This window comes from Anguilla anguilla, chromosome 2, assembly GCF_013347855.1.
Source record: "Anguilla anguilla isolate fAngAng1 chromosome 2, fAngAng1.pri, whole genome shotgun sequence".
In the NCBI taxonomy this organism is placed as follows: Eukaryota; Metazoa; Chordata; class Actinopteri; order Anguilliformes; family Anguillidae; genus Anguilla; species Anguilla anguilla.
This window is the reverse complement of record NC_049202.1, coordinates 59,398,781-59,425,914: the sequence shown is the minus strand read 5'-3', so window position 1 is coordinate 59,425,914 and position 27,134 is coordinate 59,398,781. Positions and strand designations below refer to the sequence as shown.

The window sequence follows — 27,134 nt, the reverse complement described above, 5'->3', positions numbered from 1 at the left end:
TGCATGATTCAGTCTAGCTGTGGCGCTAATGTAGTCGATGGGGTGGGGGGGGTTGAAAAGTTCAGGGTTGTTAATAAAAACGCAACCACAGAGATAGCGTCACGCTTACTCTCTCTCTGTCTCACTCTCTCTAGAGGGGGTGTGTTCTCAGCTTCATCCTGTCTGTGATAAAACAGGGAAAAATAGTTTCAGCTCTCCAGGAATGAATGGAGGGAATAAGAGAGAGAAAGAGGCAGAGAGAGAGAGAGAGAGAGAGAGAGAGAGTTTGAGCACACCTTTATTATAACATTACAACAAAAAAACAAAAGGCACAAAAACCATCAACCCCTACACATTACAAGACAGGAAAAAAGTTTGTTTGATTTCATTTTCTCCGATGTCTTTGTACTCCACACAGCTAAGGAGGGTGTACAGATGAGCTTCCCTGCAGGTCACTGCTGTGGGCATCTGGTCCCCCGCAGATCATGCGTGTAATCATCTGTCTGATCTCTCTGTGTTCAGTAATATCTTACACATGTTCTCAAGTCTGCATGTGAGTGTGTGTGTGTGCATTTGTATGTGTGCGTGCATGTTCATAAATGTGTGTGTGTGTATGTGCATCCCTGTGTGTGCATGTGTGTATGTGTGCTTGCATATGTGTGTGTATGTATGCGTATGTGCATATTTCTGTATTTGTGTGCATGTGCATACATGTGTATGTGTCCAGTGTGTGCATATGTGTCTGTGTGTATGTCCAAAGATGCGCATGTATATGTGCATGTGTGTAGTGTTTGCATGTGCATATTTCTGTGTATATAGTATATATATCTATACATACCTATGCAATGACAAACAGTTCTACAAGTAATAAATGATGACTATCTTTGGGAGAGCAGTCAAAATCTGAAGAGTCAAAGATTTTATAAAAAGCCAACTATAAAAAAAAACATTGAGAATACTCAATATTTCAAGGCAACTTGCTTCATTAAATGTTCTAGTTTTGAGCTTAACTTAAATTTTTAAGTTGTTATGCCAACAAAAATTCAACAGTTGTTTTGTTCAGAAAACTTACATTTAATTGATGTAAAAACATAAAATTGAAACATTTTCAGAACTAATGAATGTTAGTTGGCATAACTTCACCTCAAAATTTAAAAATCTCAGTTAAGCTCAAAACTAAAACATTTAGTGAAGCACGCAAGTTGCCTTGAAATGTTGAGTATTCTGAACTTAAAAAAAAATTATTATTTTTTATTTTTATTTTTTACAGCAAATGCAGTTGAGGCCAATTTTTTCTCAGAATTATGCTCGGTCTCAATCCACTTTGCGGTTCATTCTTGCAAATTTCACCCTGGGGGTGTGACTTCTGGGACCTGGATCTTAACAGTGCAGGCAACAGAAGCATCAACAGAAGAAGGGAAGCGAGGTGAAGCAGATGAAGTACATTACAACCGGATTTACCCGGACCTGTCTGGAGGGAACAAGCAACTCTGGGGGCTCTGATTACCCATAAGTCATTGCAAAGCTATTTTTCTGCGATGATTAATTTAATACTTTTCCATGGTCTAGGAGGAGGGGGAGAGTTTTGGGAATTGAGACTGTCTGCTATTTTCATTGGAATAAGTGCACTGTTATTAAGCGCAATGATTAATACTCAATAAAGCAGTTAATATAGTATACACTGCAGTGTTGTTGTTTTATCATTCTTTTACTTTCATTATTATTATAATTATTATTATTATCATAGTTGATGTTATATTTTTATGTTTGTTATTAGTCATTTATTAAGCATTTTTAACACTGCTACACTTCAGATAAAACACATAAAGCAATAGCATTTTGAAGCAGTTTAAAAATGGGTCAGGCAGTTTTTGCTTGGTGCATAGTTGCGTCAATGTTGTTGTGCATCCATTGGTTTAGTGACAGTACCTGTTTGGCAGCGGCTTTCGTGCGGTGTGATGAGTCAGGTTTTCAGACACATTGTAAAACCAGTCCTGGGTCTGTCTTTAAAGCACGCTCCTGGGGTGAGGCGGACGGCACCGCAACGTGTCACGTGACCTCGCCTCGCCCGCTGCCGCTCACGAGATGTTTGCAGAAGAATCTAACACAGAAGTTGAAGGGAAAGCTGGCAATCTGTGCTATTGGAAGCATTCCGAAGTATCAAAGACGCACTGATGACAATGAGAGACTAAATAGCATATTTCATATTTAATATTTTTTTCAGGAACTTGTGCCACCGTTTGAGGGTTTTCTCCCCACTTGGAGTTTTTATTTTATTTTTTATTTTTACCTCATGTGCTTGCTATTTGGGGTTTCAGGCCTGGTGTTTGCTCTGTTTGTTCATTTTGCTCTGTTTCTTGCCTGATACTCTGTAAGGCGTCTTTGTGACAGCATACAAAAAGCGCTATAGAAATAAAATTGAATTGAACAGAAAAGAAGCTCACGTTCACAAAAAAAAAAAAAATGACACAAATCGAAAGAACACACATTATAGCACTTTACACATTTGAGACAGAAATGTAACCTTTACATAAATATTCTGCCGTTGTGCTGAGCCCCTACAACAATGCACTTCCTTTGAATTTCTTCATTGAAGTATTCAGCCACGTAACTTTTTCATTTTTCTTTTTCGTAATCATTTTGAAAAAGGCACTGGAAATTACCAAGGATACCAACGCCAGCTAAGCAACAAAAAACTTAAATGTAAAACATTGTAACCGGTGACTGTCTATGCCAGTGTGCTAGAATATCAAAAATGCAAAATACTCGCATGCACTGATGTTAAAATTTACATTATATTTTTTTAACTGTAAAGCAGCAGCATTGCAGAATACGCGAACGGTTCCCTACATAGGTTTATTTCCCTAACAGAATACTCGTCCTGCCTGTGTTCTGTCAACTGTCCAATTTGTGTTCAGATATCACAGTTTCTCATGCAAATTTCAAACAAGCGGGCTAGTGGGGTAACTCTGTACACCCAGAGAGAGTAAAGTATTGCTGAATTAGGAAAGGGAAAAAAAAATCCTGTAACCTGTGACACTGTGCGCCGACTTCATTTTGGAAGGCAAGGTGAATTCTGACCAATCACCGGTCAGGAAGGTGGCGTATGGAAGGCTTTCGTTCGCTCCTTTGCTAGGCTCGCCCCTCCTATTCTCGACTAAAAGTGCTCGGGCTCCCGTACTGCAATAAAGCGCTATTGTCTCCAGTCCGGACGCGCTTGCTTGCCATCGGAACCAAGCACATTCCACATACATGAAGACTTGTAACCCCCCCCACTGCGAGAGACCAAGCGCTGTTGTGAAGGGAAGCCACACATGCAGAGAGCTTTGGAAGTGCTGAGACTGAAGAAGGATTTTCAACAGTTTTGTTCTTTCTGACCATCGGTCTTGTCCCGTGGATAGGAGATCAAATTGAGCTAACTTGTGGTAACACAGAATTACGATCTCTTCGTTACGCCAACTGGTGAGTTTAAAACATACTATTTTAATAAGCTACCCTTAATGTTATGCACAATATGCAGTCTATACAACATTGTCATTGCTTGTGGGAGTATCCCAGATTTCACATATTTAAACTGTTCCTAGTTGTTGAAACTATCCGAAACACATGCTGAGATGCACGTATGTGCAAAATCGAAGCAGCTGGAACCAAACATAAAACCACAGCGAGTTAAGAGGAAGCGGTGCCGGACCAAGTTGTATCGTTGCTGCATTTTGCGCATCATGTCAGATTGTGCAGCATAAATAGTTATTGCTCTCGTGTGAACCTATGATCATATAAAAAAGGGTCTCGGTAGTTATTCAATTCACGCATTTTACCACCGCAGGAAAACGTTTTAAGGGACTGTTCGCTGAAGCTTTGTATTGCGTTCGTTTCTTTTTTCAGCTGTAGTCTATTGAGGCATACATCCGAGTTTTCGCCCGCCTGCAGTGGAACGTGTCTAAAGACCGTGAGTGTGACATGAGCGCGTGTGTAATGTTCTGCAGCTAGACCGCCTGGCTTCCCCCCTGTACGAGCGTTGGTCGAACTGGACGGAACTGCCAGCACAACACTTCGCCTACCTTGCTTTGACGACCCAGCAACTCGATCAACTCCATCAAATTCTCATTTCGCCAGTAGCCTATGTATTGTTGCGCATATGACATGTTATTGTTCTAAAGAAAATGTACACCACATTTTGCGGCACACACGGGACACTTTTCCGTTCAAGAGGTTCTTACAACATGGTTCTTTTACGTGGCACCTACCGAAAACGCAGGTGTGAGGATTTGATATTTTATTAATGACAATAAAGTGGTCAATGATAAAATATCACAATTTCTCTGGTGGGGCAAACGTCGATTTAAGAGAGGTGTCCACTGATTCATTTTAGATGCAGGCCATGCAGGTTCAAATCGGGAAGATACGCCCCAACGGATAGACAACCCATTAAAATAATTTTCTTTACTTTTTATTTTCGTCTTCAATGCACATTACAATGTCTATTGTTAATTCAACTCTTAACAGATAATATTTGGTCCTGCTCTGGAATGTGAGACCAAATGTTATCTGTTAAGAGTTGAATTAACACTGTTAGAGTTGAATTAAGACATTGACACATTTTACTGGGTAGGGTACGCGTCTCATCGCGCGCTCGGGCATCAATGTGTAAAGTTGGGAGGCAAAAATGTTTAATCACGCTAAACATGCTCAAGTTTATTTTCTTTTTTAAAAATCTGTTATTGCTTTTTTAAAGATTTGTGAGTGCGACTAAAAATACACGGACAACACGGTTTTTTAAATATTTTTTAAGTAAAGTGTTTTTGCGGTTTAATAGAAGGAAGTTTTACTGAAGTTCATTTTGTACTGTTTGAGATTAGAAGCCTGAGTTTAAGCTTTTGAGGCGGACAATCTAGTGGAGAAACGACAGTGCTGTTTCTCGTGTATTAAACAAAAATATCTAGGCTATATGAAGAAACAAATCAAACGAAACGTGGTAGAACAGGTTAGCTCACCGAATAAACAATGCGCTTGAAGTGATCCCTGAACTTTTCCGAGTGCGGTGCCTCTTTTTAAGTAACATTAATTGCATCACAATCTGTGGGTAAATTCTCCAGGCTCTTTTGCCCGCGGCTTGCACGGCACTATTTCCTCAGATAACTTCGCCATTGAACACCGATTGATTGTGATTGTGGCACAGTAAACTTGTTGCGCCTCTTCTGAGCTTGACTGTCTTACCTCCACTGCCTTGGAACTTCCGGGACTTCAGCCTGTCGCTGAATTTCGAAATATTGTCTTGCTAAAGTACAGGATGTGTTATCAATGGGCTATTTGTGTAAATGAAACAGGGATACAGTCTGCTCAGAAATAATGCAGATTTTTCACCCACCCCAACCCCAAAGTTAAATGACCCATGACCACAGTTTACCACGCGGAAAGCTGGAATTAGATAATGACCGGCCATTTGATATTTTAGCATCAGCAGCCCTCTCAATGACCTTGAAGACAATGTTCTTTAAAATTTGTCTTCGGTAGCCTACATTGGACTGCCCGAGAGCACAGTGCCCGCTCAAGATTATATTTTAGAGCTCAGCGCCTCTGTAATAATCTTCAAAATGAACGTGGGGGCTTCTTTTTTTATTTTGCTGTATGTGTGTGTGTGTTTAAATGTATTTATTTTTACTCCCATGCATTTAGTTTAAGCAAAACGGAAAGGACTCGATTTCAAAGTGTAAAGCGCAACGGAAGCCGCACGCGCACACCGCCCTGCTCACTCCACACACAGATACGCGCCAGGTAAACTCGGTAATCGAGGCATATCCTCGATCAAGATTGTCAGCATGCCAGAGGAAAGGTCTTCAAAGCCGTAAAGTCGATTGTTGTGCGTGACTCTTAATTCTTAAGCAAGGGCTTCTGTACACACTCTGAAATTGATTATACTCGGCTAACTTTAGGCTTCCGCTAGCCAAGTGTAAACACTAAACTCCACACAATTTATGGGCGATACAACTTTGTCTCTGTTTGCCCTCTGTTGCCAGGAAATAACATCCCGAAAGGCTGTAGTCATACTTTACTCATACTTATTTTCCACTTGTGCAACGAAACATTTGGACGACACATTTGTTGAATGAACATCAAAATCCACCATTGGTCACAGACATTTGAAACCGTAAATCACAAAATTTTAAACAGTGCTTAACCATGAACATTGCAGTGAATCAGTGGCCAAACATTCATATAAGCTCTGTTACAGTTGAAATAACACTGATGACTTCACTCTGAACGAATATGGATATTTTTTACTTGGATTTAGGAACGCTTGCTGTAGTTAGCGCTGTTGCTTTGCGCGAAGAAGGTTCTGTGTTCTAGTCTTTGTGGGGAGTTTTCGTGTTTTCCCTGTGTTTGCCTGGGAACACTGAAAAGACCAGTGCTCTGGTAACACTGGGAAACAGGCAGACAGGGTATCCTGCGGAGAGGAGGGTAAAATTGTTCTCTGTCAATATTTGGGTTTCGGGGAAGAAGAAGAAAAATCTACTTTAGTTTGCGCTGTAAACCTGGCATACAACCCCCCCCCCACCCCACCCCACCCCACCCTCCATAACAAGCCAGCTTGGGGGGGGGGGGGGGGGGGGGGGTGCAGGAGCGTATTCTTTCAGGGGAAGTAAAGAGGGATCTCCAGTAGAAAACAGGACGTGCACAGATGAGAATAGACCAACCGAGAGAGAGACAGAGGTAAACAGAGAGGCAAACATTCCTTACTTGGTGCCTCAGCAATTTAATTACAGATTTGTAAGACCCTGGACTGGGCACACTGGGGTATAGGCTTAACCCCCTCCCTCCAGTTCCTTGGACTTATCTCAGAGGTCAGGTAATAAGTGTTTGGGTCATACCACCATGGAAACTGAATAGGGGAGGCCCCAAAAGTGGTCGCCAGTCAGACAGCTAATAATCTCTTAAAGGTTGTTAATAAGTGTAAGGAGGATCGGGGTGGTGGGCAGAGGTAGGTGATGGGGGTGGGTAAGTTAAAAATCTGTCAGTTGTGTGTGTCTGGGGTTTGAGGAGGAGGCCAGAGGTTGGTAGATATTAAGGGAAGCGCACACACACAATGGATCTCCCTCCATCTCCCTCCAGGTCTGCTGTTTGGTTTTCCTCTCTGGAGGTCAGGGCCAGGGGAGTAGCCCTCATTAAGCGCAATTAGAGAAGGACGGCATGACTTCCTCACAGCACTGAGCCAAATCTGCACTCCCCCATTCCACCTCCCTCATCTCCCATTCCCCATCCACCATCCCTCTGCGGCAGCTCAGTCACCGCCAGGTCTCTCTTATATGAGACATCTCTGTCACCGCCAGGTCTCTCTTATATGGGACATATCTCACTGCCAGGTCTCTTTTATGTGGGATGTCCCTAGCAATCGCCCATTGCTCTTCTGTACCAGTCTAAGTATGGTTAGATTATCCATGGTGTTGCTGTCCGTACTTAAAAAAAAAAAAAAACTTGATCTATTATTTTTTGTTAAGGCTGAAAGCACGTGCCATTTACAGTAGCTTCATGCCAAAGTGCGATTGTGTTACTCTCTCTCCATGCCAAGATGACAAGCTAAGCACAAGATAGCTGTATTCGGATACCCATTGAGTTTATGTTACGTGAGAACAGCATCAAAACCGAGCGACTCTAATGCCTTCATAAGGTTACAAAGTCATTGTGACGGTAATCCGCGAGCAGCCGATGCGTTTCCTCAGGATCCCAAACGCACCACCTGAGGGGCGAAAGGCGTTCTCTTCTCTACGAGACGGCGTTCAGACGCGGCACGCGTCTGTCCCTTTCTCTCTCTTTTCTGGAATTCTTCCCCCCTTCTTCAGAGAGAAGTGGCTGCGGGGCACCGAGCCTCTCTGGGGAGTCGCTCCAATTTCAGCTCTGTCACATGACAGCAATAGCAAGAAAGGGAAATGCTATTTTAGAGTTTGCAGATCTAGGCAGAGGTCTAAGAACTGGTTGCCAAGTTGTTGAAAAGCGTGTGAGGGTGTGTGTCTGGGTTTGAGAGAGAGAGAGGGGGGGAGAGAGAGAGAGAGAGGTGGGGAGAGAGAGAGAGAGAGAGAGAGAGAGAGAGAGAGATGCAGCCCAGGACACTGGGTTGTATGTTAGTTATTTTTACCCACAGCCGTAAGTGCATTGAACTTGAGTATTATTTTAAGCTGCTAAAGACTGAGTCTGTGTGCACTCGTGTGTGTGTGTGTGTGTGTGTGTGTGTTTATGTGTGAAACTGGAGTGGACAACATGCTGCCTCTGAGATCTGAAGCAGGCCAGTGCAGCTGAAAAACCAATCTGCAACTGAGAGTGAGAGAGACTGAGAGAGAGAGAGTGAGATCATCAGCAGTCAAGCTTAGTGGTGGACTTTACAGAGCTTTGGGTGACATTGGAACAATGTATTGCATGAATTCTTGTGTTGAGGGTGTAAACAGCATTAGATTCAGAAAGGTGCAGCGAGCTACATGCTAAGCTACTTTGAATTAGCTGGATAGTTTTTCCAGTTTAAATGAAGTGAGGGTATTTTTTATATGCAGGGAAGGGCTGTATTTCTGTGCAGCTGAGGACTCTAGTCCCTCCTTCTCCCAATTAAGAGATGCTGCCTTCCTAATCCCCCCCAGGGTGCAGGGAGATTAGGGGGTTATAAGTCATGTTGAGGGGTGCGGGTGGGGGTAGAGGGGGATGGTACGGGTGAGACAGACAGCCTTCAGGACGAGAGAGCTGACCACGCAAGAACAGGAACAGGGGGTGTGTGAGACAGTGTGGCGCAATTAGTGTAAGTGTGTGTGCGTTTGTGTGTGAGAGAGAGAGAGTATGTGTGTGTACTGTGAGTATATATATGAATGTGCAGGTGTGTGTGTTTGCGTGTGTGTGAGAGTATGTGTATGTACTGTGAGTGTGTGTATGTGTGCGTGTACCTCTGTGTGTTGGTGTGTGCAATCAATGTTACTATTCAGCCTGTATTTATGTTTCTTACGCCTTTGTCTCCTGAGTTGACGGTCAGGCCGTGCTGTAGGGCAGAGTGCTAAATAAACCCCCCGGCTTCATGGATGAGCCTGTGGGGCACCGTACAGTCAGATGCAGCGCTGCCTGAAGATTCACAGCAAGGGCACAGAGAGGGAGAGAGAGGGAGAGAGAGAGAGCGAGAGGGAGAGAGAGAGAGAGAGAGACAGAGAGAGACAGAGAGAGAGAGAGAGAGGGAGAGAGACAGAGAGAGAGGGAGAGAGACAGGGAGACAGAAAGAGAGACAGAGAGACAGAGAGAGACAGAGAGAGAGATCCTTGGCAAAACCGGAGCACATGTATTCTTTTTTAGCCAGGCAATAAAATAAAATCTCCTAATCTCTCACTGTAATTACCTCCTGCGTGAACTGTAATTAGGAAATTAAGCTCAACCCGCCGTTCAGGGTCCAGAGCTTTGAAAAGAAGAGGGCGACACTACATGAATGCGACCGTGCTCTATGCAAACTGGACCGCTTTCCGGTCCCAGCACTGCAAACAGGCTCATTTCCCATCACAATTAAAGACTCATTTCAGTACAGAATTAGCATACTGGCACATGTAGGCACACGAGAACTACACACAAGATGGGTGTGCTGTGAGCTTCAGTTAGGAGCTGTGTGTGTGTCTGTGTGGTGCGTGTGTTGTGTGAGTGTGTGTGTGTGTGTGTGTGTATGTGTGCGTGTGTGTGCGTGTGTGCATGTGCGGGTGTGTGTGTGTGTGTGCATGTTCGAGTGTGTGAGTGTGAGTCATTGTCAGTGTGCTCTGTAGTTCATCAGCCAGGGCTGTGTTGTCCAGTGAGACATTGACCCTGTGAACTCAACTACAGCAGAGAAACACACACACACACACACACACTTGCCATGGCACTGTTGCTCTGAGTTTGTAGTTTACTCTGATCTATTTCAGTCGCAGTTAAAAATGTCCAGAAAGACAGACGGCAGCAGTTAAGCACACACAGTGTGTTGGTTTTAATTGTTTTAATTTGTTTTAATTTGTTTAAAATGTGAAAGAGTCTGTAATTCTGCCTGTCTGTCTGCCTGTCTGTTTCTCTCACTCCTGCTCTGTGGTTTCTGGGGCCCCTGTTCTTTTTTAATTTAAAAATCTTGTTAACAGAGGGCCGTTCCATCAAAGAGAGGGGAAGGGGGGAAACAGCATGGGACTCCTGTTGCTCCTTTTCAGCCCAAGTGTGGGGAGGCACAGGTGGTGTGCAGTAAAAGTGGATGGGACAGGGCAGGTAGGGGGCGTGGTAGGGGGGTGGCAGGGGGTGGAGCAGCAAGGAGGAGCAGGAGGCGGTGTTTATTGTGTTTTTCTTTGCTGCGATCGTTGTACGCGCATGATTTGGGACAGTAAATATTTACCGTTGGGGGGGTTAAGCTCTGTCTGTGGCAGTGGGTGAGTCAGTCACTGAGGGGGGGGGGGGGGTGACCTCCACCTCGACCTGAGCCTGTTGCCGTGGGATGAGGTTATAAGCACACACAGGCCACCACAGAGGCTAGGCTAACAGCACACAGCCATCACAATATCCGGGAATCTGAGCTACTTTAAATATGATGTCCCTGTGCACTGTGTGTGCGTGTGTGTGTGGGTGTGTTTCTGTCAGCTATATTCATTTTAGTGCCTGCCCTCTGGTGTTACAGGCAGTTGATAGTGATCAGGGTTGTTTGATGTGGGTACTTAGGATCAGTTATGAACATGCTCTGCCAAAAGAATCATTATCATTGCAGTAAGGATGATTTAATGATTCTGAAAAAATAATTTACATAACCTGTATTTACTTCATCTCAAGCCAAGAACATCATAAATTATTACTTTTATTGCCAGAGAACACACACACACACTCACAGTACACACACAGATGCACACCCACACTTGTGCACACACATGCGCGCACACCCATGCACACGTACACATGCTGTAATTACACTGTGATGTCACACAGGCCCCTACACCTGCTTGGGTGATACAGTATCATGTCATCACAGTTGGACTGTCTTTGTGACATCAGTGTCATCACAGTTGCACTGCCTTTTTGACATTACATTATATTTATTTGGCAGACACTTTTATCCAAAGTACAATAAGTGCATAACGTAGGTCATTGGAACAAGTACAAAACACAGGTCCGATAAGGTACAAGGACATCATTATACTTGAACTTGCTTTTTCCAGACAGAAAGCAATTGCATTGTTTCATTTTATTCACATCATCACCTTAATTTGGAAAGCCTTGAAAATTGCAGCAGTCTGAACTACAGCCACCAATGTGCACAACTACATATGCACACTTCCATAACACACGCGCGCGCACGCACGCACGCACGCGCATGCACGCACACACACGCACACGCACACACACACACACACACACGCACACGCACACACACACACACACGCGCACACGCACACGCACGCACACGCACACACACGCACGCGCACGCGCACGCGCACGCGCACGCGCATGCACGCACACACACGCACACGCACACGCACACACACACACGCACACACACACACACACACACTCACTGCTTACCACATTACGTTGCTTTACGCTACACTCCATCACATTGTTTTGGCGTGTGGTCTTATCCCGAGTGACTTGCAATGCCAGAGGATATAAGAGCAATCACCTGAGCAACACTTTGCCTTTCTTCCATTCCCTCCTTTGTTTTCCTTCTGGCCATCCGCTCTCCTCTCTGTCTTTCCTGCCTCCCCCCCCCCCCCCCCCCCCCTCCTCGCTCAAACAGCCTACACTTCCCTTTTTCGTCTCCTTCCGTGTGTGGGATATCTGAAAGACAGCTGTCTGAGGCCCTCTCCAGATTTTCTGCCCGAAGACATTTTCTCCCAGAAACTGAGCAATTCATAAAACGGACTTGAGTTGGGAAAATAAAGAGTTGATTTCCGAGTGAAAAGAAAACACATGCCTGCTTCTCTCTGTCTCTCTCTGTCTTTTTTTTTTGTTGCTCTCACTGTCTCTCTCTCGTTCCATCTTTCCTCTCTCTCTTTCTTTTTTGCTTCTTTTTTTCTTTGTCTCTTTTTCTCTTTCTCAGTGTTCTCACTCTCAATGTTTCCTCGCAAAGGCAAAATTTACTCTGAATACGGATGAACAAGATATGTTTCTTTTTAAATCGGCAGTGTGATCTCAGGAATTTCCATGAGGTTAAAAAGATTAAAGGATATCAAATAAAACAATTGATCCTGGACTGTTACAGAATATGGGTATCAGATAATTTTTAATATCATGAGAAAACAAAGGGCTGTTTGATATAATGCACCTAGTGTGTGTGTGTGTGGGGGGGGGGGGGGGGGGGGGGTGGGACCAAGCCGTTGGGAGAGATATCCAGATCTTATTTTCCTACAGGTGTTCTGTCCACCTGGAAAGCTAACATGGTGTCAGGGATGTGTTGTGAGACGTGTGGATTTCTGTCTTTGCCGGGCACATGGCTGCTGCTCTGGGTGTGTTTACAGTGCTGCCAGAGAGAGAGAGCGAATGCAAAGGGATCTGACTGAGCAAACAGGCCAGGGTCCATATATCTGTCTGCTAATCGCTCACGTGCGTGCGCACACACACGTATGCACACACACACATACACATACACATACACACACACACACATGAACGCACACACCCATACATACACACGTATGCACACACACACACACACACATACACACACACACACATACACACACATAAACATGAACGCACACACCCATACATACACACGTATGCACACACACACACACACACACACACACATACATACACACACACGTATGCACACACACACACATACACATACACACACATAAACATGAACGCACACACCCATACATACACACGTATGCACACACACACACACACACACATGCAAATACACAGACAGGCAGGCGCACGCACACACACACACACACACACACACACAGTATTGAACACACTTCCACTAAATCTTCCACAAAAGCTGTACATTCTCATACTGATGTAACAGTCACTACTGGTAACTGAAAGCAATGGAGTTCCAGAACACACTTATAGTTTTGAAAAAAGAAAAGAAAATCCAAAAAGCCTACTCTTCAAAGGGTTAATGAAGAATCACCCCATCCCCAGCTATCATACCTGCTGACAGAGTTCCCATTGCTAGCCATAACTCCCGAACATGCCAATCTGATGACTTGACAGCCCCTGTAAGACTTTATTTCGGATCTAGATGTTGAAGGGTAAATGACTTAATTCCTGTACACTGGGGCCTGTTTCTTGTTCTCTACGGTGTCGACAGGCCGTGTGGTAGAGTAAGAATGCGGCCATGTGCTTCACATACCCACAGCAGAGCTCATCTGGGTTATTTGACAGCATTCAAATTCATATTGGCCTGTCTAGGTCCGGGTTCAATAAATGTTTATCCCTGAATTTCTTGACTCACAAATAAATGAAAGCACTTGCTTTTTTTTCTTCTACAAAAAAAAAAGCTCCCTCAGTTGCAGAGGTGGGTAACCCGGCTTCAAAGAGTAAAAAGACTGACCATGTATTTTCTCCAGCACCATGCACTAAACCAGCTGATTTTAATTAGCATAACTCTTCCGCATGATAATTATTGTAATCAGCTGGTTTAGTGCATGTTGGTGGAGCAAATACATGGTCAGTCTTTTTACTCTTTGAAACCGGGTTACCCACGTCTGCTCAGTTGTAATTTTGGGGTTTGCTGAAGTCACCAAACTGTGTTAGCGGATAATTTTTTTTTGTTGTTGTATGAATTGTAAGAGAAAGATTTTTCTTTGTGTACCCATACCCATGTGTGCATGCTTGTGTGTGTGTCTAAGTATGCATGTGTGTTTTTGTGTATGGAAATGCATGTGTAAGTATTTGTGTGTGTGTGTGTGTGTTTGTGTGTAAGCATGTATGTATGTATGTGTAAGCACACATGAGCGTGTAAGTATGTGCATCTGAAAGTGTGTGTGTGTGTGTGTGTGTGTGTGTGCGTGAGTGTGTGTGTGTGTGTGTGTGTACATGTATTTCTCAGTATTTTATTCTGCTTAGGGCCCATCCGATCACACAAACGTTTTGTTTTTTTTGAGATGTAACTTGTAAAACAGGAAGGCCGGAACAGACAGGCATTCAGTCTCCGAGGCACACAGACCTGCTCTCGAGGGCTCTGCCTGTACAGAATAACACACCTCTGCCCCACCGCACCTGTTCTGCTCACAGCATTCTCAGCCTGTGTGGGTCCCCCTCCTCTCACGCTCTTTCCTAACCCTTCAATGACAGCCAGGTTTCTCATCCCGCATTTTCATATCCCTGAGAATTACGCTCGTCTTCTCCACTTCTGTGGATAACTCTTTTTATTTAAGCAGCTAATTTATTCTGACTACATCATGCCCAAGCCATTTTATCCTTTTTTGTCCGATAGATCTCTTTCCATCTCTGTCACCATTCATTCTGTCTTTACTCTTACACTGGGCCGGCCAGTGGAGGATGGGCTCCCCCTTTGTGGTCCGGCTCCTCTCCAGATTTATTCCCAGCGGGGATGTCGTACTCGCCAACATTTGAATGTTATTCTTCACGCTGGGGAGATGCTTGCTTTTTGGGGGTTCAGGCCTGGCTTTTTTTTTGCCCATTTTTGTCTTTTGCATTTCCACTGCACAGTGTCTTTGTGACAATGTCTCTGTAAAAAGCGCTATATACAAGTGAACTGAACTGAATTGAATAAATAAAGAGCACCTGCCAATGGATTGTAATGTAATGTAATGTAATGACAGACTAGGGTCACCAGGGATTGTATTCATAAAGGGTTGTGTTTGCCTTCTATGAGAACTCCATTTCCCAAATCAGAACTCAGAACAGGCACAGAGACTGGTTGTGGGAGTGGTTCGCAACACCGCCTCCCCCCCCCCCCCGCAGATTCTTTAATGTCAGAGTCATCATCCGAAAAACAGGCGTGGGTGCAGGCCAGAAGTGTGCAGTTTTTTATGCGTTCACCTTCGCTGTGCTTCTGAATTATAGCTGCCTCCACTCCTTTATGAAAAGTGATTGGTTGAGCTCTCTCTACCTCTGTGACTTTAAGAACAGTGATTGGATGACCTGTCTAGCTCTGTGACTTTAAGAACAGTGATTGGATGACCTGTCTACCTCTGTGACATTACAAAAAGTGACTAGGTGACCTCTATCTACCTCTGTGATTCAGGAGCAATGATTGGATCATGTGTAGTGTGTGTGTGAGCAGTGATTACAGTTTGAGTGTCTGTTCTCGTGAAGCATCTCTCTGCTTTTTCACTTTGTGGCTCTTTATATTTCACACAGAAAAATTCTGCATTTCTGTCATCTTTTTTCCTCTGCGCATGACCACCCCATACATTTCTTGTTGTCTAGAAGAAAAATGTGTGTGTGAGTGTGAATGTGTGTGTGTGTGTCTGTGTGTCTGTATGTGAGTGTGTGTGTGCGTGTCTGTGTGTGTGTCTGTGTGTAAGTGTGTGTGCCTGTATGTGAGTGTGTGTCTGTGTGTGTGTGAGTATGGTTGTGTGTCTGCGTGTGAGTGTGTGCATGTGTGCGCCTGTGTGTGAATGTGTGTCTGTGAGTGTGGTTGTGTGTCTGTGTGTGAGTGTGAGTGTGTGTGTGTGTGCCTGTATGCGTGCGTGTGTGTGTGTGTGTGTGTGTCTGTGTGAATGTGTGTGTGTGTGTGTGTGTGTCTGTGAGTGTGTGTGTGTGTCTGTGTGTGAGTGTGTGTATGTGTGTGTGTGAGTGTGTGAGTGTGTGTGTGCCTATGTGTGACTGTGTGTCTGTGTGTGAGTATGGTTGTGTGTCTGTGTGTGAGTGTGTGCGTGTGTGTGCCTGTGTGTGAGTGTGTGTGTGAGTGTGAGTATGGTTGTGTGTCTGTGTGTGTGTGAGTGAGTGTGTGTGTGTGTGTGCCTGTGTGCGTACGTGTGCGTGTGTGTAAGTGGGATTTGGTCTGTTGTGTTCTGTACAGCTCAGATTTCATCCCTGCTGAAGGGGGGGGGGGGAGATTGGGAACCTGATATGGGAGTACCTGTGTCTGACAGGTCTGTTATCTCATTGTCTGTGACTGGGATACATGACAACAGAAACACAAAGCCATCAGTGACCCCCCCCCCCTTTCGTAAGCATGTCTTCCAGAGCTGGGCAGGTGAATGAACGCTATTCTTGTTGCCTTCTTTTTTTCTATGGGTGCGTCCCAGGTGCTGACAGAACAACATCACCTGTGTGTGCCTCAGTGTGTGTGTGCGTGTGTGTGTGTGTCTATGTGCGTGTGTGTGCATGTGTGCGCATGTGTGTGTGTGTGGCTCTGTGTGCGTGTGTGTGTGTGTGTGTGCCGGTGTGTGTGTGTGTGCCTGCGTGTGCATGTGTGTGTGTGTGTGTGTGCATGTGTGTGTGTCTGTGTGCCTGTGTGTGTGTGTGTGTTTCTGTGTGCGTGTGCGTGTGTGTGCGCACGCCTGTGTTTGTGTACGTGTATGTGTGTGTGTCTGAATAAGTGCGCTCTGCATTTTCTGTCTCTCTCTCCCTCTCTTTCTGTCTGTCCCCCCACCACTGTCTCACCCTGTTCTCCCTTCTGTTCTTCTGTTTTTTTTCGCTCTCTCTTTCATGTGCTCAGAGAGTAAAACACGTTTCACGCTCGACAGATCGACTGCACTTCTGCCGCAGGTAAATAACATGCTTAACGCCTGACCTGTGAGACAACGTGTCCCGACATGCTCGTGCATCCCCACTGCGACATGTTGTTGTGGCTGCATGTCTGCGGTCGCAATACAGTGAGGCTGCAGTCGCAATAGCGCAAAACCAGCATCGGCCTTCCATGGTTCAAAATTGGACACAACTGCTTTGGAGACACAGTGGACCAAATGCATGGAGATGCCTCTAAAGCATAGACTGAACAGGCTTAGGAAAGGCATACACGGACAGGGCTTGAACCCGTGATTTTCGGTTTACAAGACCAACACCTTACCGCTTGGCCACCATGCCTTGTGCCTTTGATGGCTCTGTCAGTTCAAGACAGCAGTGATCATTCAGCAGGGAGGCTCTAATTCCATAACAACAGGCACCATTGAGAATAAACACATATTCTTTAGTCTTTCTGTTTCACAATGCAGATTCACAGTTTAGCTAGACTTGTTACCAGGGCAACAGTGACTTGGACACTGAGGCGGTCCTCCTTTGTAAAACGAGAAGTGAGACTGCTATGCACTGGACATCAATAACAATTTAGAAAAGGGACGGACGGGATTTGAACCCGTAGTCTTCGGTTTACAAGACCGACGCCTTGCCGCTTGGCCACCGCACCCGATGTGTTAGTTCCTGGTGGTTTCGTTTGAATTGACGCACACCAATCATTTAGATGAAATTCTTCAGAAGAAATGTGAACTGTATATGTAGATCTGCCATCCTATAGGTTTTCACCGCAAACCTAGCAAAGCACTGCTTACTCAACAGCTAGAGATCTTGTTGAGATGCTAATTATTAGAGTCAGGTGTGCCAAATCAGGGTTGAAATGAGAACCTACAGGACGGCAGATCTCCACAAACAGGGTTTGGCAGCGCTGCTTTAGGGTGTTTTCTGTCACTTCATAAAGCAAGCACACAATAATAGTTTTTGCTGAACTCCACTGCCGGGAGATGTGTTCTCATCATACTGAGCACGGAATTAGTACAGGTAGGGCACTGACTCTTCATAATGATACTACAGCTGCTCCTTGGTACCTTGAATTGAATTGACTTGAATTGACACTCACCACTTGGTTTGAGGCAAGTCTACTGTAGAGCTGCAGGAGTATTTAGAGCACTGATAAGCTTTCATTTCAACCCTAATTTGGCACACCTGACTCTACTAATTAGCAGCTCAAAAAGATCTCTGGCTGTTGAATCAGATATGCTTTGTTAAGGTTGGAGTGAAAACCTAAAGGATGGTAGATATCCAGGAACAGGGTTGGACTGCTTTTTCCAGCTCCTGTAGGAAAAGGGTTGATTACCACTGATCCAGAGGCACTTTAACATTACTAACTGCAAATACAAGTTGCTGAACATTGAAACGTGAGTGGAAAAGGACAGGCGTGGACAGGTTTGAACCTATAATCTTCGGTTTACGAGACCAACACCTTACCACTGTGCCACCACACCTCCACCAGGTGTGCCAGTGTGTGCACTCGATGCTGTGTATCTGTTGGTGAGGTGTTATATACTGTGTGCACTCCCTGCTGTGTATCTGTTGGTGAGGTGTTATATACTGTGTGCACTCCCTGCTGTGTATCTGTTGGTGAGGTGTTATATACTGTGTGCACTCGATGCTGTGTATCTGCTGGTGAGGTGTTATATACTGTGTGCACTCCCTGCTGTGTATCTGTTGGTGAGGTGTTATATACTGTGTGCACTCCCTGCTGTGTATCTGTTGGTGAGGTGTTATATACTGTGTGCACTCCCTGCTGTGTATCTGTTGGTGAGGTGTTATATACTGTGTGCACTCCCTGCTGTTTATCTGTTGGTGACGTGTTATATACTGTGTGCACTCCCTGCTGTGTGCCACTGGGTATTATTTGTGTCAGGCCACAGGCCTTTCGGCAGCTTAGCACCAGAGATAAGGGGCTCAGAATGCTCACAGCAGAGCGTGTTGAGCCTGCGTCCGAAAAGCCGCTGCACCCCCCCACCAGTTTACTCCCTGTACTGGCTCCCCTAATACCCCCTGGCCCCTGGCCTCCTGCTGAGGGGTAAGGGCTCTGACATTGCGATTGTGAGGCTCTGATCGCCGAAAATTGCTTCGCCCTCCTCCCTCTCATCCTGGCCCGAGTACCTGCCACTTCACTTCTGCTCACATGACTCGTTCCTTTTCTCTCTAATCCCCTCTTTCTCTCTCTGTCCATCTCTCTGGCTCTCTCTCTAGCTCTTTCTGTTTTCTTTTTTCTTCCCCTATTTGAGATCAGTGAAAACAGTCTGCCTTTCATCCATCTTTTTTTACTTCTTGTTGTTTTTTTTTTAAATCTAACTTTTTATTTTGTGGTGGTGCCCCCCCCCCCCCCCCCAAAAGGTTTTCTATTTTCATGGATCATAAACTCCAGTGCCATTACTGCAAAACACAGTGATATTTTATTATAATTGTGTTACTGACACTCCTACATGAACTCACCAAAACACACCAACCCCCCCTCACTCCCCCGGATCCCCTGCCTGTGCAGAATGCTTGAACCGTGAAGGAATGGGGAGAAAAAGGAGGAGAAATCTTCCCCTGATGGAAAATCTCCTGACAGGCAGAGTACACATGGTGGTCCTGACTTGTGAAAACCCCCCCAAGGTGCTGAGACCCCATTTTTCCAAAACGAGACGTTAGCCTGAGGTGAGCACTGCAGTTCTGCAGAACAGGCATGGACGGGGATTGAACCCGTGATCTTCGGTTTACGAGACCGACGCCTTACCACTTGGCCACCACGCCAGCTGTGGGGTGGGGATAGCGACAAAAAATTAAGCAGGAGAAAAGAGTCCTTGTATAAGAGGCCCGAGGCTTGTATAGAGGGTATGCATTGACGTCCCTTTCCCACCGCAATACGCCCCCTCAGTCGGACTGAGTGGCAAAACATGCTGCGAGACATGGCTGCCTTCAGTAGAGGGAGTAAGATCCCTGGACACCCGGGCTGTGTGTTTGATTCCCAGGTGTGACACAGTGCAGTGGCAACCCATGTAGTGCAATGGTGAGGGAAATGGGTTTGTACCTCAGAAGCTATGTGGCTGCTGTTACAGGTCACTGCTGTTGGGTGCTTCATGGAGTCTTCAGCTGATAATTTGGACTGATTGCTTTAAAAACAATTTCCTCCGGATGAGAGGAAATGCCTGAGAGTGTGTGCTGTGTGAGTGCTATTTTTGAAAGACTGTTGACTGCAAAGTTTTTCAACCCCACAGAGGTTTGGTCTAATGTGGGCCCACTAGGTACTGCACCCCCTCATCGAATCCAACCCCATACAATGTAAAACTCTAATAGTGCAGCAAACCTCTCTCTTAGGCAGAGATTTCAAACATCTTCTGGACTTTGTTTCAATTTTAACTCACATACAACTTAAGCCTTCAGCCCTATTTCCAAGGGCTACATTGGCTAAGGATTGAAAGGATATCGGCAAAAAGTGTAGCCCTCCAGGACTGGAGAGGCAGGTGGAGGGCAAGAAAGTGACATGAATGAGTCCAGGTGGTTCTGCGATTTTGGTCCAATCGGCTGACTGGCAGTGCTGGGGGCAGAGCCACATGGTGAGAACCAATCAGAACCGAATTACACTCAGATACACATAGTGTCTGACCCCTTCCCGCGGTTCACGCACTCCTGTCTTTACAAAAATATGCTTTTATACAAAACAATGCTGCGGCCCATGGAGAGGAGGTGAAGTTGGAGATCAAAGAAGGTGAGGGGTGTGTGTGTGTGTGTGTGGGTTGTGGGGGGGCCTGGAAGGGGGCAGAAAGAAAAGTCTGCGGTCTTCTGCCTATTTGCTTTTCTTTCCTTTAATCTTGAAAGTGAGGCATGAGCTTCAGCTCGCTGACACACGTCTCCAGTGAACACCACGCTGGCTTTCCTACTGTGACCTAAGAAGCAGTTCCTTTTGTCCCCTGTAGGGGACATGAGTCTCTGGGCCACATTGATGTTCTGGCAAAGAACAGAAGGACAGCAGCAATTTTACACAAGCTTTCTGTGACTTTGCTTATGGCATGAGTGGTGGTACACATAATAACTGGATGCTTTCAGCGTTAACTGTTTCTATAACTAACAATTTGCATGCAGCAGATGGGATATTTAAACATGTGTTTGACAAAATTTTTACACGGCCCCGATGCTTCCTGCAAAACCTTTGTGTCAGGTGCAATGTCCAAGCGCTAACACGGCAGTCTTGTAAACTGATGCTTAACTATACGCCTTGGTAAAATGTATCTACAAGGTTGCTATTTAATTTGAGCTTTACTTATCACTTAACTCTCTTGACCTATTAGTCTCTGGCCAGAGTGATAATTATTACTGTCATTTATAATTATTGTTACAGCAAGCTATTTAAATGACCTGATTACTGATTCCATGAAGCTACTGGCATGCCTGATTACTGATTACTGATTCTATAAAGCTGGTGGCATGCCTGATTACTGATTACTGATTCCATAAAACTGGTGGCATGCCTGATTACTGATTACTGATTCCATAAAGCTGGTGGCTTACCTGATTACTAATTCCATAAAGCTGGCGGCATACCTGATTACTGATTACAATCAAGACCCATCACCTGCTTTTTTCTCCATGATTGAATGGTGCTCTTGTGTGGCGCAGTGGCCAAGTGGTAAGGCTTTGGTCTCGTAAACCGAAGATCACGAGTTTAATCCCCGTCTGTGCCTTGATAAGTTGTTGAGCCTGTGGTTGTGTTTGATGTCCTTGGTTGGTAGGCCTGCTGATGTTTCTCTTTTAGCTGCTCCATAGAAATAGGAACACACTTTTTGTTTTGCCTCTTGGCTTGGAAGAATAAAAGGGATTAGAGTTGTTTAACATGAGCTCTGTGTGTTGTCATATATCTGTATCATCAAAAGACTGTGCAGTAATGTTTGAAGAAGAAGCTTTCTAAAAATCCTAAAACTTCAGTTTGCAAAATGGAAACGATCATCCACACTACATATTAGAGCGGGCAATTTTGAGAATATGAGGAATAATTGACAAAAGGGGAGAGAAGAAAAAGAAGTGAGAGAAAAAGAGAGTGAAAGGGAGGGGGAGAGTGTCTGAGTCACAGAACAGAGGAAATAACAAAGAAAAAAGTAAATTGCTGACGCGCTGATATCATGCACTGCAGTGGTGTGTCAGAGACAGTCATTCAGCACTGCTGGTGTGACAGATTCAGACTGTAGTACTAGACTGCAGATCAAGTACAAGCAGACACACACATGCATACAGACACACGCACATGCACACACACACACTCACACACGCACACACACATGTGCACACACGCACATGCACGCACACACACTCACATGCACACACGCACACACACACACACACATGCACACACGTGCACACACACACACACACACACACACACACACGCGCAGTGCCTTAACTTCAGTGAAAACAGACCATTGCTGTAAGGCATGGAACCAAGAAGCTGTGAAAAGCCAGAAAAGAATAACATTAAAATACATTCTGAAATGATGAGGTCATAATCGACTGGCTGTTCTTCTTCCCATTGGCCCAGCTGCAGATGCTAAAATAATTGTCTGTCTGCTATGAGACCTTCTGCAATGGCGAAATAAAACTTCAGAACTTCCACCTCACTGTCACATTCCAATGTCATCCCTATTATTACGTGCGTCACTCCCAGGATACAGAGAGAGAGAGAGAGAGAGAGAGAGAGAGAGAGAGAGAGAGAGATAGTCTCTTGCTTTTCAGAAGGCGCAGCAGGTATGGAGAGCTAGGTAGACAGAGGGATAGAATGAGAAAGAGGTAGATGGAGGGAGGGAGTGAGAAAAAAAGCACTGCAGCTGCAGTGAGCTTTCTTTCTTTTCGTTTGGCGGATTGGCGGTCAGCGCTCTGCCCTTGGCAAACACGGAGCCACAATGGCGCCTCGTCCGCGGCCATTGTTCCCCCGTTCTCCAACCGAGCGGCGGTATCGATCGCCCGACACAATGGACCGAGCGAGCGAGCGAGGTGCTCCGACTGCAGAGAGCAGCGGAGGCCGGAGCGGAGCGTTTGATTGGATCACGGCGTTCAACCTCCCAGATAATCGCAATCCCGTAATAACCACATTAAAAGAGAGAAAAAAAACAAGAAGCACTTGAAAAGAAACTCTGCGAATTATTAAAAGACCTGTTCTTTTGTCTGCATTTGGTAACCATCCTTATATCCTGTTGTCATTGGCCACAGTTGGCATGTACCTACACCCAGTACGGCCTTTGTGATTAAAACCGGATTTGTCTCTCTTTGTACGCTACATTTAAACACAGAGGACCGAGAGAGGAGGAAAAGGTTAGCAAAGGTGGCGTATCCATTTCAAAGGGTCTGCTGTGTGTACACAGACCTGTACAACAGAAATTTATTTTCTTCCTTTAGACCACAAATCCCTGAATTCCATTGTAAAACTGGCAGGTTGTCAGAAACCTGTGATATACCCTTCACTGTTCATAGAAACTCTCAGGGCCAATCTGAAACATGCTCTAAAATTGAATAATAAAAAAACTCAGGAAGGGAGCTGTCTCTTTAATAACACCTTTGATATGATATTCACCAGCCCACAGTTTTACATGTGAAATGAAACCAGGATGTACTGCATGGTTCACCTCTGACATTTCTCCTTCTGCTCCCTGTTTGTTGCAGGTTCTTTATCTTTGGAGGGGGTGGTGGGGTTATGCGAGGACGCTGACATCATGAAGCCCTTCCTCCTGCTCCTCCTCTTCCTCCTGCTCTCCGCCCAGGCGCTGACCAGCGACTGCCCCCAGGACTGCTCTTGCCCCGACCGGGACTCCATCTTCTGCTACCAGCGACGCTCCAGCTCCGTGCCCCAGGGGCTCCCGGCCCCCACCAAAAACCTCTACCTCTTCCAGAACGGCATCAGCACCCTGTCCCGGGACGACTTCGCCGGTTTGAGTGGGCTGGAGATGCTGGACCTGAGCCAGAATCTGCTGTCTGAGATTTCGGACCGGGCCTTCGAGCTCCTCTCCTCCCTGCACAACCTGGACCTGTCCTCCAACCTCATCACCCGCGTCCACCGCGACAGCTTCTCCGGCCTGACGCTGCTGCAGCGCCTCTATCTCCACGGCAACCACATCCAGAGCATCCACCCGGAGGCCTTCCGGGGGCTGGACCAGCTGCTGGAGCTGAAGCTGCAGGGGAACCAGCTGACGGGCCTGCCAGCCCTGCGCCTGCCCAGGCTGCTGCTGCTGGACCTCAGCCACAACGCTGGCCTGTCCCCCCCAGCCTCCGCCGACCTCCAGACGCCCAACCTGGAGTCCCTCAAGATGGCCGGGCTGGGCATCTCCCAGCTGAGCGGGGACCTGCTGCGGTCGCTGGGCAACCTGCACGAGCTGGACGTGTCGCGGAACCAGTTGAGGGAGGTGCCGGTGGCCCTGGGGGAGGCGGGGAGGGGGTTGACCCAGCTCAGCCTGGCGGGGAACCCCATAGCCCAGCCGGGCCCCCGGCCCGAGGAACTCCAGAACCTGCGGGGGCTTCAGGAGCTGGACCTGAGCGGCCTGAACATGCAGGGTCTGCCCGAGGGCTTCCGCCATCTCTTCCCCAGGCTCCGCCTCCTCACTGCTGCCGAGAACCCCTTCAACTGCCTCTGCCCCCTGGCCTGGCTGCCCGGCTGGCTCAGGGAGGGACGAGTGCAGCTGGGACGTCCCGAGGAGACCCGCTGCCACTTCCCTCCGCTCAATGCCGGGAAGGTCCTGGCCAGGCTGGAGCGCGCCGATTTCGGCTGCCCCCCCACGACCGCCGCCCCCGCCAGCACAGTGAGGAGCTCCACCCCCCCTCCCCGGCCTCCCCAGATTTTCAGCACCCCTCCTGGCACCACCCCACCCCCGGCCCTACCCCCACCCCCACCCCCTCCCCTTCCTAGCGATACCCCCTCCCCAGTGGAGTACGACAACAAGCCGCCCCTCTCTCCAGCGTCCCCCAGCAGCAGCAGCCGGGAAGCCATGGACTCGGACCCGCACATCTGCCCCTCCAACATCTGCCTAAATGGGGGCACGTGCCTGCTGCACGCCCAGGGGGAGCTGGAGTGCGCCTGCTCACGCGGGACATCCGGCCCCTACTGCGAAACCCGCGAGGAGCTCCCGCCGCCTCCCCCTCCGCCCCCGCCCCACCACCTCCCACTGGTCCCGCCCACCCTCGTGGCCGCGGCGCCCGACCCTGACCTGGGGTCCCGGCAGGTGACCAGCACGTCCATCGTGCTGGACCTGCAGCGCTTCATCCAGAAACGGCCGTACCTGCGCGGGATCCGCCTCACCTACCGGAACCTGTCGGGCCCTGACCGCCGGCCCGTGGAGCTCAGCGTCCCGGCCTCGTACCCGGAGTACACTCTCCGGGGGCTCCGCCCAAACTCCACCTACTCCATCTGCGCGGGACCCCTGGGGGCGTCGCCCAGCGGGGTGGGGGCGGACCGGTCCTGCATCGAGGCCCAAACCGCGGCGCAGCTGCCCCACAGACCCGACCCCACGGCCGTGCCCTGGAACTCGGGGGCCACCCCGCACGCGGCCCCGGAGCCGCGCGTGGAGGACGGGCAGCTGGTGACGGCCCTGGCGCCCGCCCTGGCCGCCGCGCTCACGGTTGCCGTGGCAATGGCGGTCGCCGCGGGAACGGTCTACTACTTGCGCCGCAGGCGGGCCAAGGGGGCCCACCCAGACATGTGCTCCGAGGACCCCTCCCCTCTGGAGCTGGAGGGGGTCAAGGCCAGCTTGGACAACGGGACCCTGCCCCAGAAGCAGCCCGAAATAAAGCCAGCATCCTCCTGCCCCTGGAACGGGGAGTGCGAAGTGCCGCTCATGCAGACGCACTGTTCGGCCAATAACAACCTGGCCTCACTCAAGCCCTCCTACTTCTGACCTCAGTGCCACTGTGTCGTTTGGACCTCCTCTCACCAGAGGCAGTAGCAGTTTCATCTTCTCTCCTGCTCTGGAGACACTGAGAGACCATAGAGGGTAGGAGGGAGATGGGGCATTGTAAACTGGCCAGCTGAGATAACAATGGACAAAAAAAACTGATTGACACACATTCAAGTGCAATGTCCAGTAGAGGTCATGTTTTTTTTTTTTAAATATAAAACTGAAGTGCCTTGTTTGCATATACCCATGCTCAGTTTATGTTTTAATGTCAGTTTTTTGACATTAAATTTTTTGAACATTTTTTTTTGTACTTTTAAATATGAATAATCTCGGCAGTCACTTTGCTGGACTTGCACACAGGGAGGCACATCTGTGAACACGCAGAGGCCAGCGCCTGCCCTCTGGAGAGGTCAAAGGTCATGTAGGGAGGAAGGGGTGGGGACGTTAAAGCAGGAGACTAAAAAAAATTGCGCACCTCACCCGTGCAGCACTTGTACCGCTCCCTGGATTCTGTGCACTGAACACATTGGTTCCTCTAGGGAAACTTGCACTGAGAGGAGAACTGCCAGTATACCCCTGAGCAAGGTACTCAACCTGAATTTCTTCAGCATGTGTCCAGCTGTATAAATGGATGCAATTTAAGTGCTATACGTTGCGTAAGGTGCTCCGGTTAAGTCATTCTCTTAAGAGAAGAGGTCTCTCTCCCATTGCTGAGCACAATGGCACACCAGCTGCCCCCCCCCCTTAGGGATTTTTTTTAACTTGCTGTGAAAGACAAAGAACATGAATGAAGACACAGACTGAGAGTCATAAGCCTGAGTCTGAGCTCACCGCGACTTTAGTGCAAAGTTTCCTACCTTCTCACTTTTGCTACTTTTTCATGTTTTTTTATTGGTATTATTATTATTGTTATTGTTGTTGTCTATTTTGTTGTCATTTTTTCCAATGATGTGACCTGACTGTAGCAAACAACCCTTCCCTTCTCCCCACCCAAAATTTAACAAATCAGATCCAAGTCTTTGAGCATTAAAAAAAAAAACTTTTATATTTTTTTTATTAAACTGACAAAGTCAATCTTACACTTTGCCCTAACTACATCTGAAAGCCATACTGTCACACATACAATTCACACCAGCTCGACAGTTGAAAACATTATCCCAAAATAATTTCTTCCCCCTATCCCACCACGAACACCAAACACACACAGATGTGCCAGATTACAAAAAATTACCAACATGATTGACTGAATTCCTCCACGTTTTCCTGCCCTCTTCTGTGCTTCTAAAGTATTCTCAAAATCTCGCAGGCACGTACTAGCTGGCCAATGAAAGAGAACAGAGGGGAGAAGACACAGGGAAAGGTTTCTTCAAAGCCCTTGGGGGTATTTACTGTTTGTGTCTCTAAGTGGAACGAGGTCACTTCCTGGTCTTTGATTGACAGGGTTGCCCTACCTTGTAGTCAGATTCGCTGTGGTATGTGTTTGTGTTTTTTTTTTTCTTCTTCTTCTTTTTTACCCTGAAGCTGATCTGGCTTCTTCTGGTCTTTGTTTGGTACGCCTCTCGCTCTCTGGGGAAATTGGGATTCTCTTTGGTTTTTGTGGTGGGTTGGGGG

At 46.9% G+C, this 27,134-nt stretch overlaps 1 protein-coding gene, 1 long non-coding RNA gene and 3 other non-coding genes across 6 annotated transcripts; 2 read left to right on the top strand and 3 right to left on the bottom strand.

Annotated features, from left to right (window-relative positions):
• On the bottom strand, nucleotides 1–5,254 carry LOC118219892. Its single transcript, XR_004763879.1, has 3 exons — nucleotides 4,974–5,254; nucleotides 1,909–2,080; nucleotides 1–162 (listed from the first exon to the last, which is right to left on the bottom strand). It is a non-coding gene; the product is annotated as an uncharacterized LOC118219892 (long non-coding RNA).
• On the top strand, nucleotides 3,156–27,134 carry LOC118219857 (vasorin-like). 2 transcript variants are annotated; one of them, XM_035403345.1, is made up of 3 exons: nucleotides 3,156–3,441; nucleotides 3,865–3,928; nucleotides 23,302–27,134. In XM_035403345.1, exon 3 carries the CDS (start codon nucleotides 23,352–23,354, stop codon nucleotides 25,521–25,523), a length of 2,172 nt encoding a protein of 723 aa, XP_035259236.1. In that variant the 5' UTR covers nucleotides 3,156–3,441; nucleotides 3,865–3,928; nucleotides 23,302–23,351; the 3' UTR covers nucleotides 25,524–27,134. The 2 variants fall into 2 exon arrangements, with proteins under 2 accessions (XP_035259236.1, XP_035259235.1); XM_035403344.1 differs by lacking the exon at nucleotides 3,865–3,928.
• Nucleotides 17,201–17,272, bottom strand: trnat-ugu. The gene has a single exon. It is a non-coding gene; the product is annotated as a tRNA-Thr (tRNA).
• On the bottom strand, nucleotides 19,336–19,407 carry trnat-cgu. Its single transcript has one exon. It is a non-coding gene; the product is annotated as a tRNA-Thr (tRNA).
• Nucleotides 21,264–21,335, top strand: trnat-cgu. The gene has a single exon. It is a non-coding gene; the product is annotated as a tRNA-Thr (tRNA).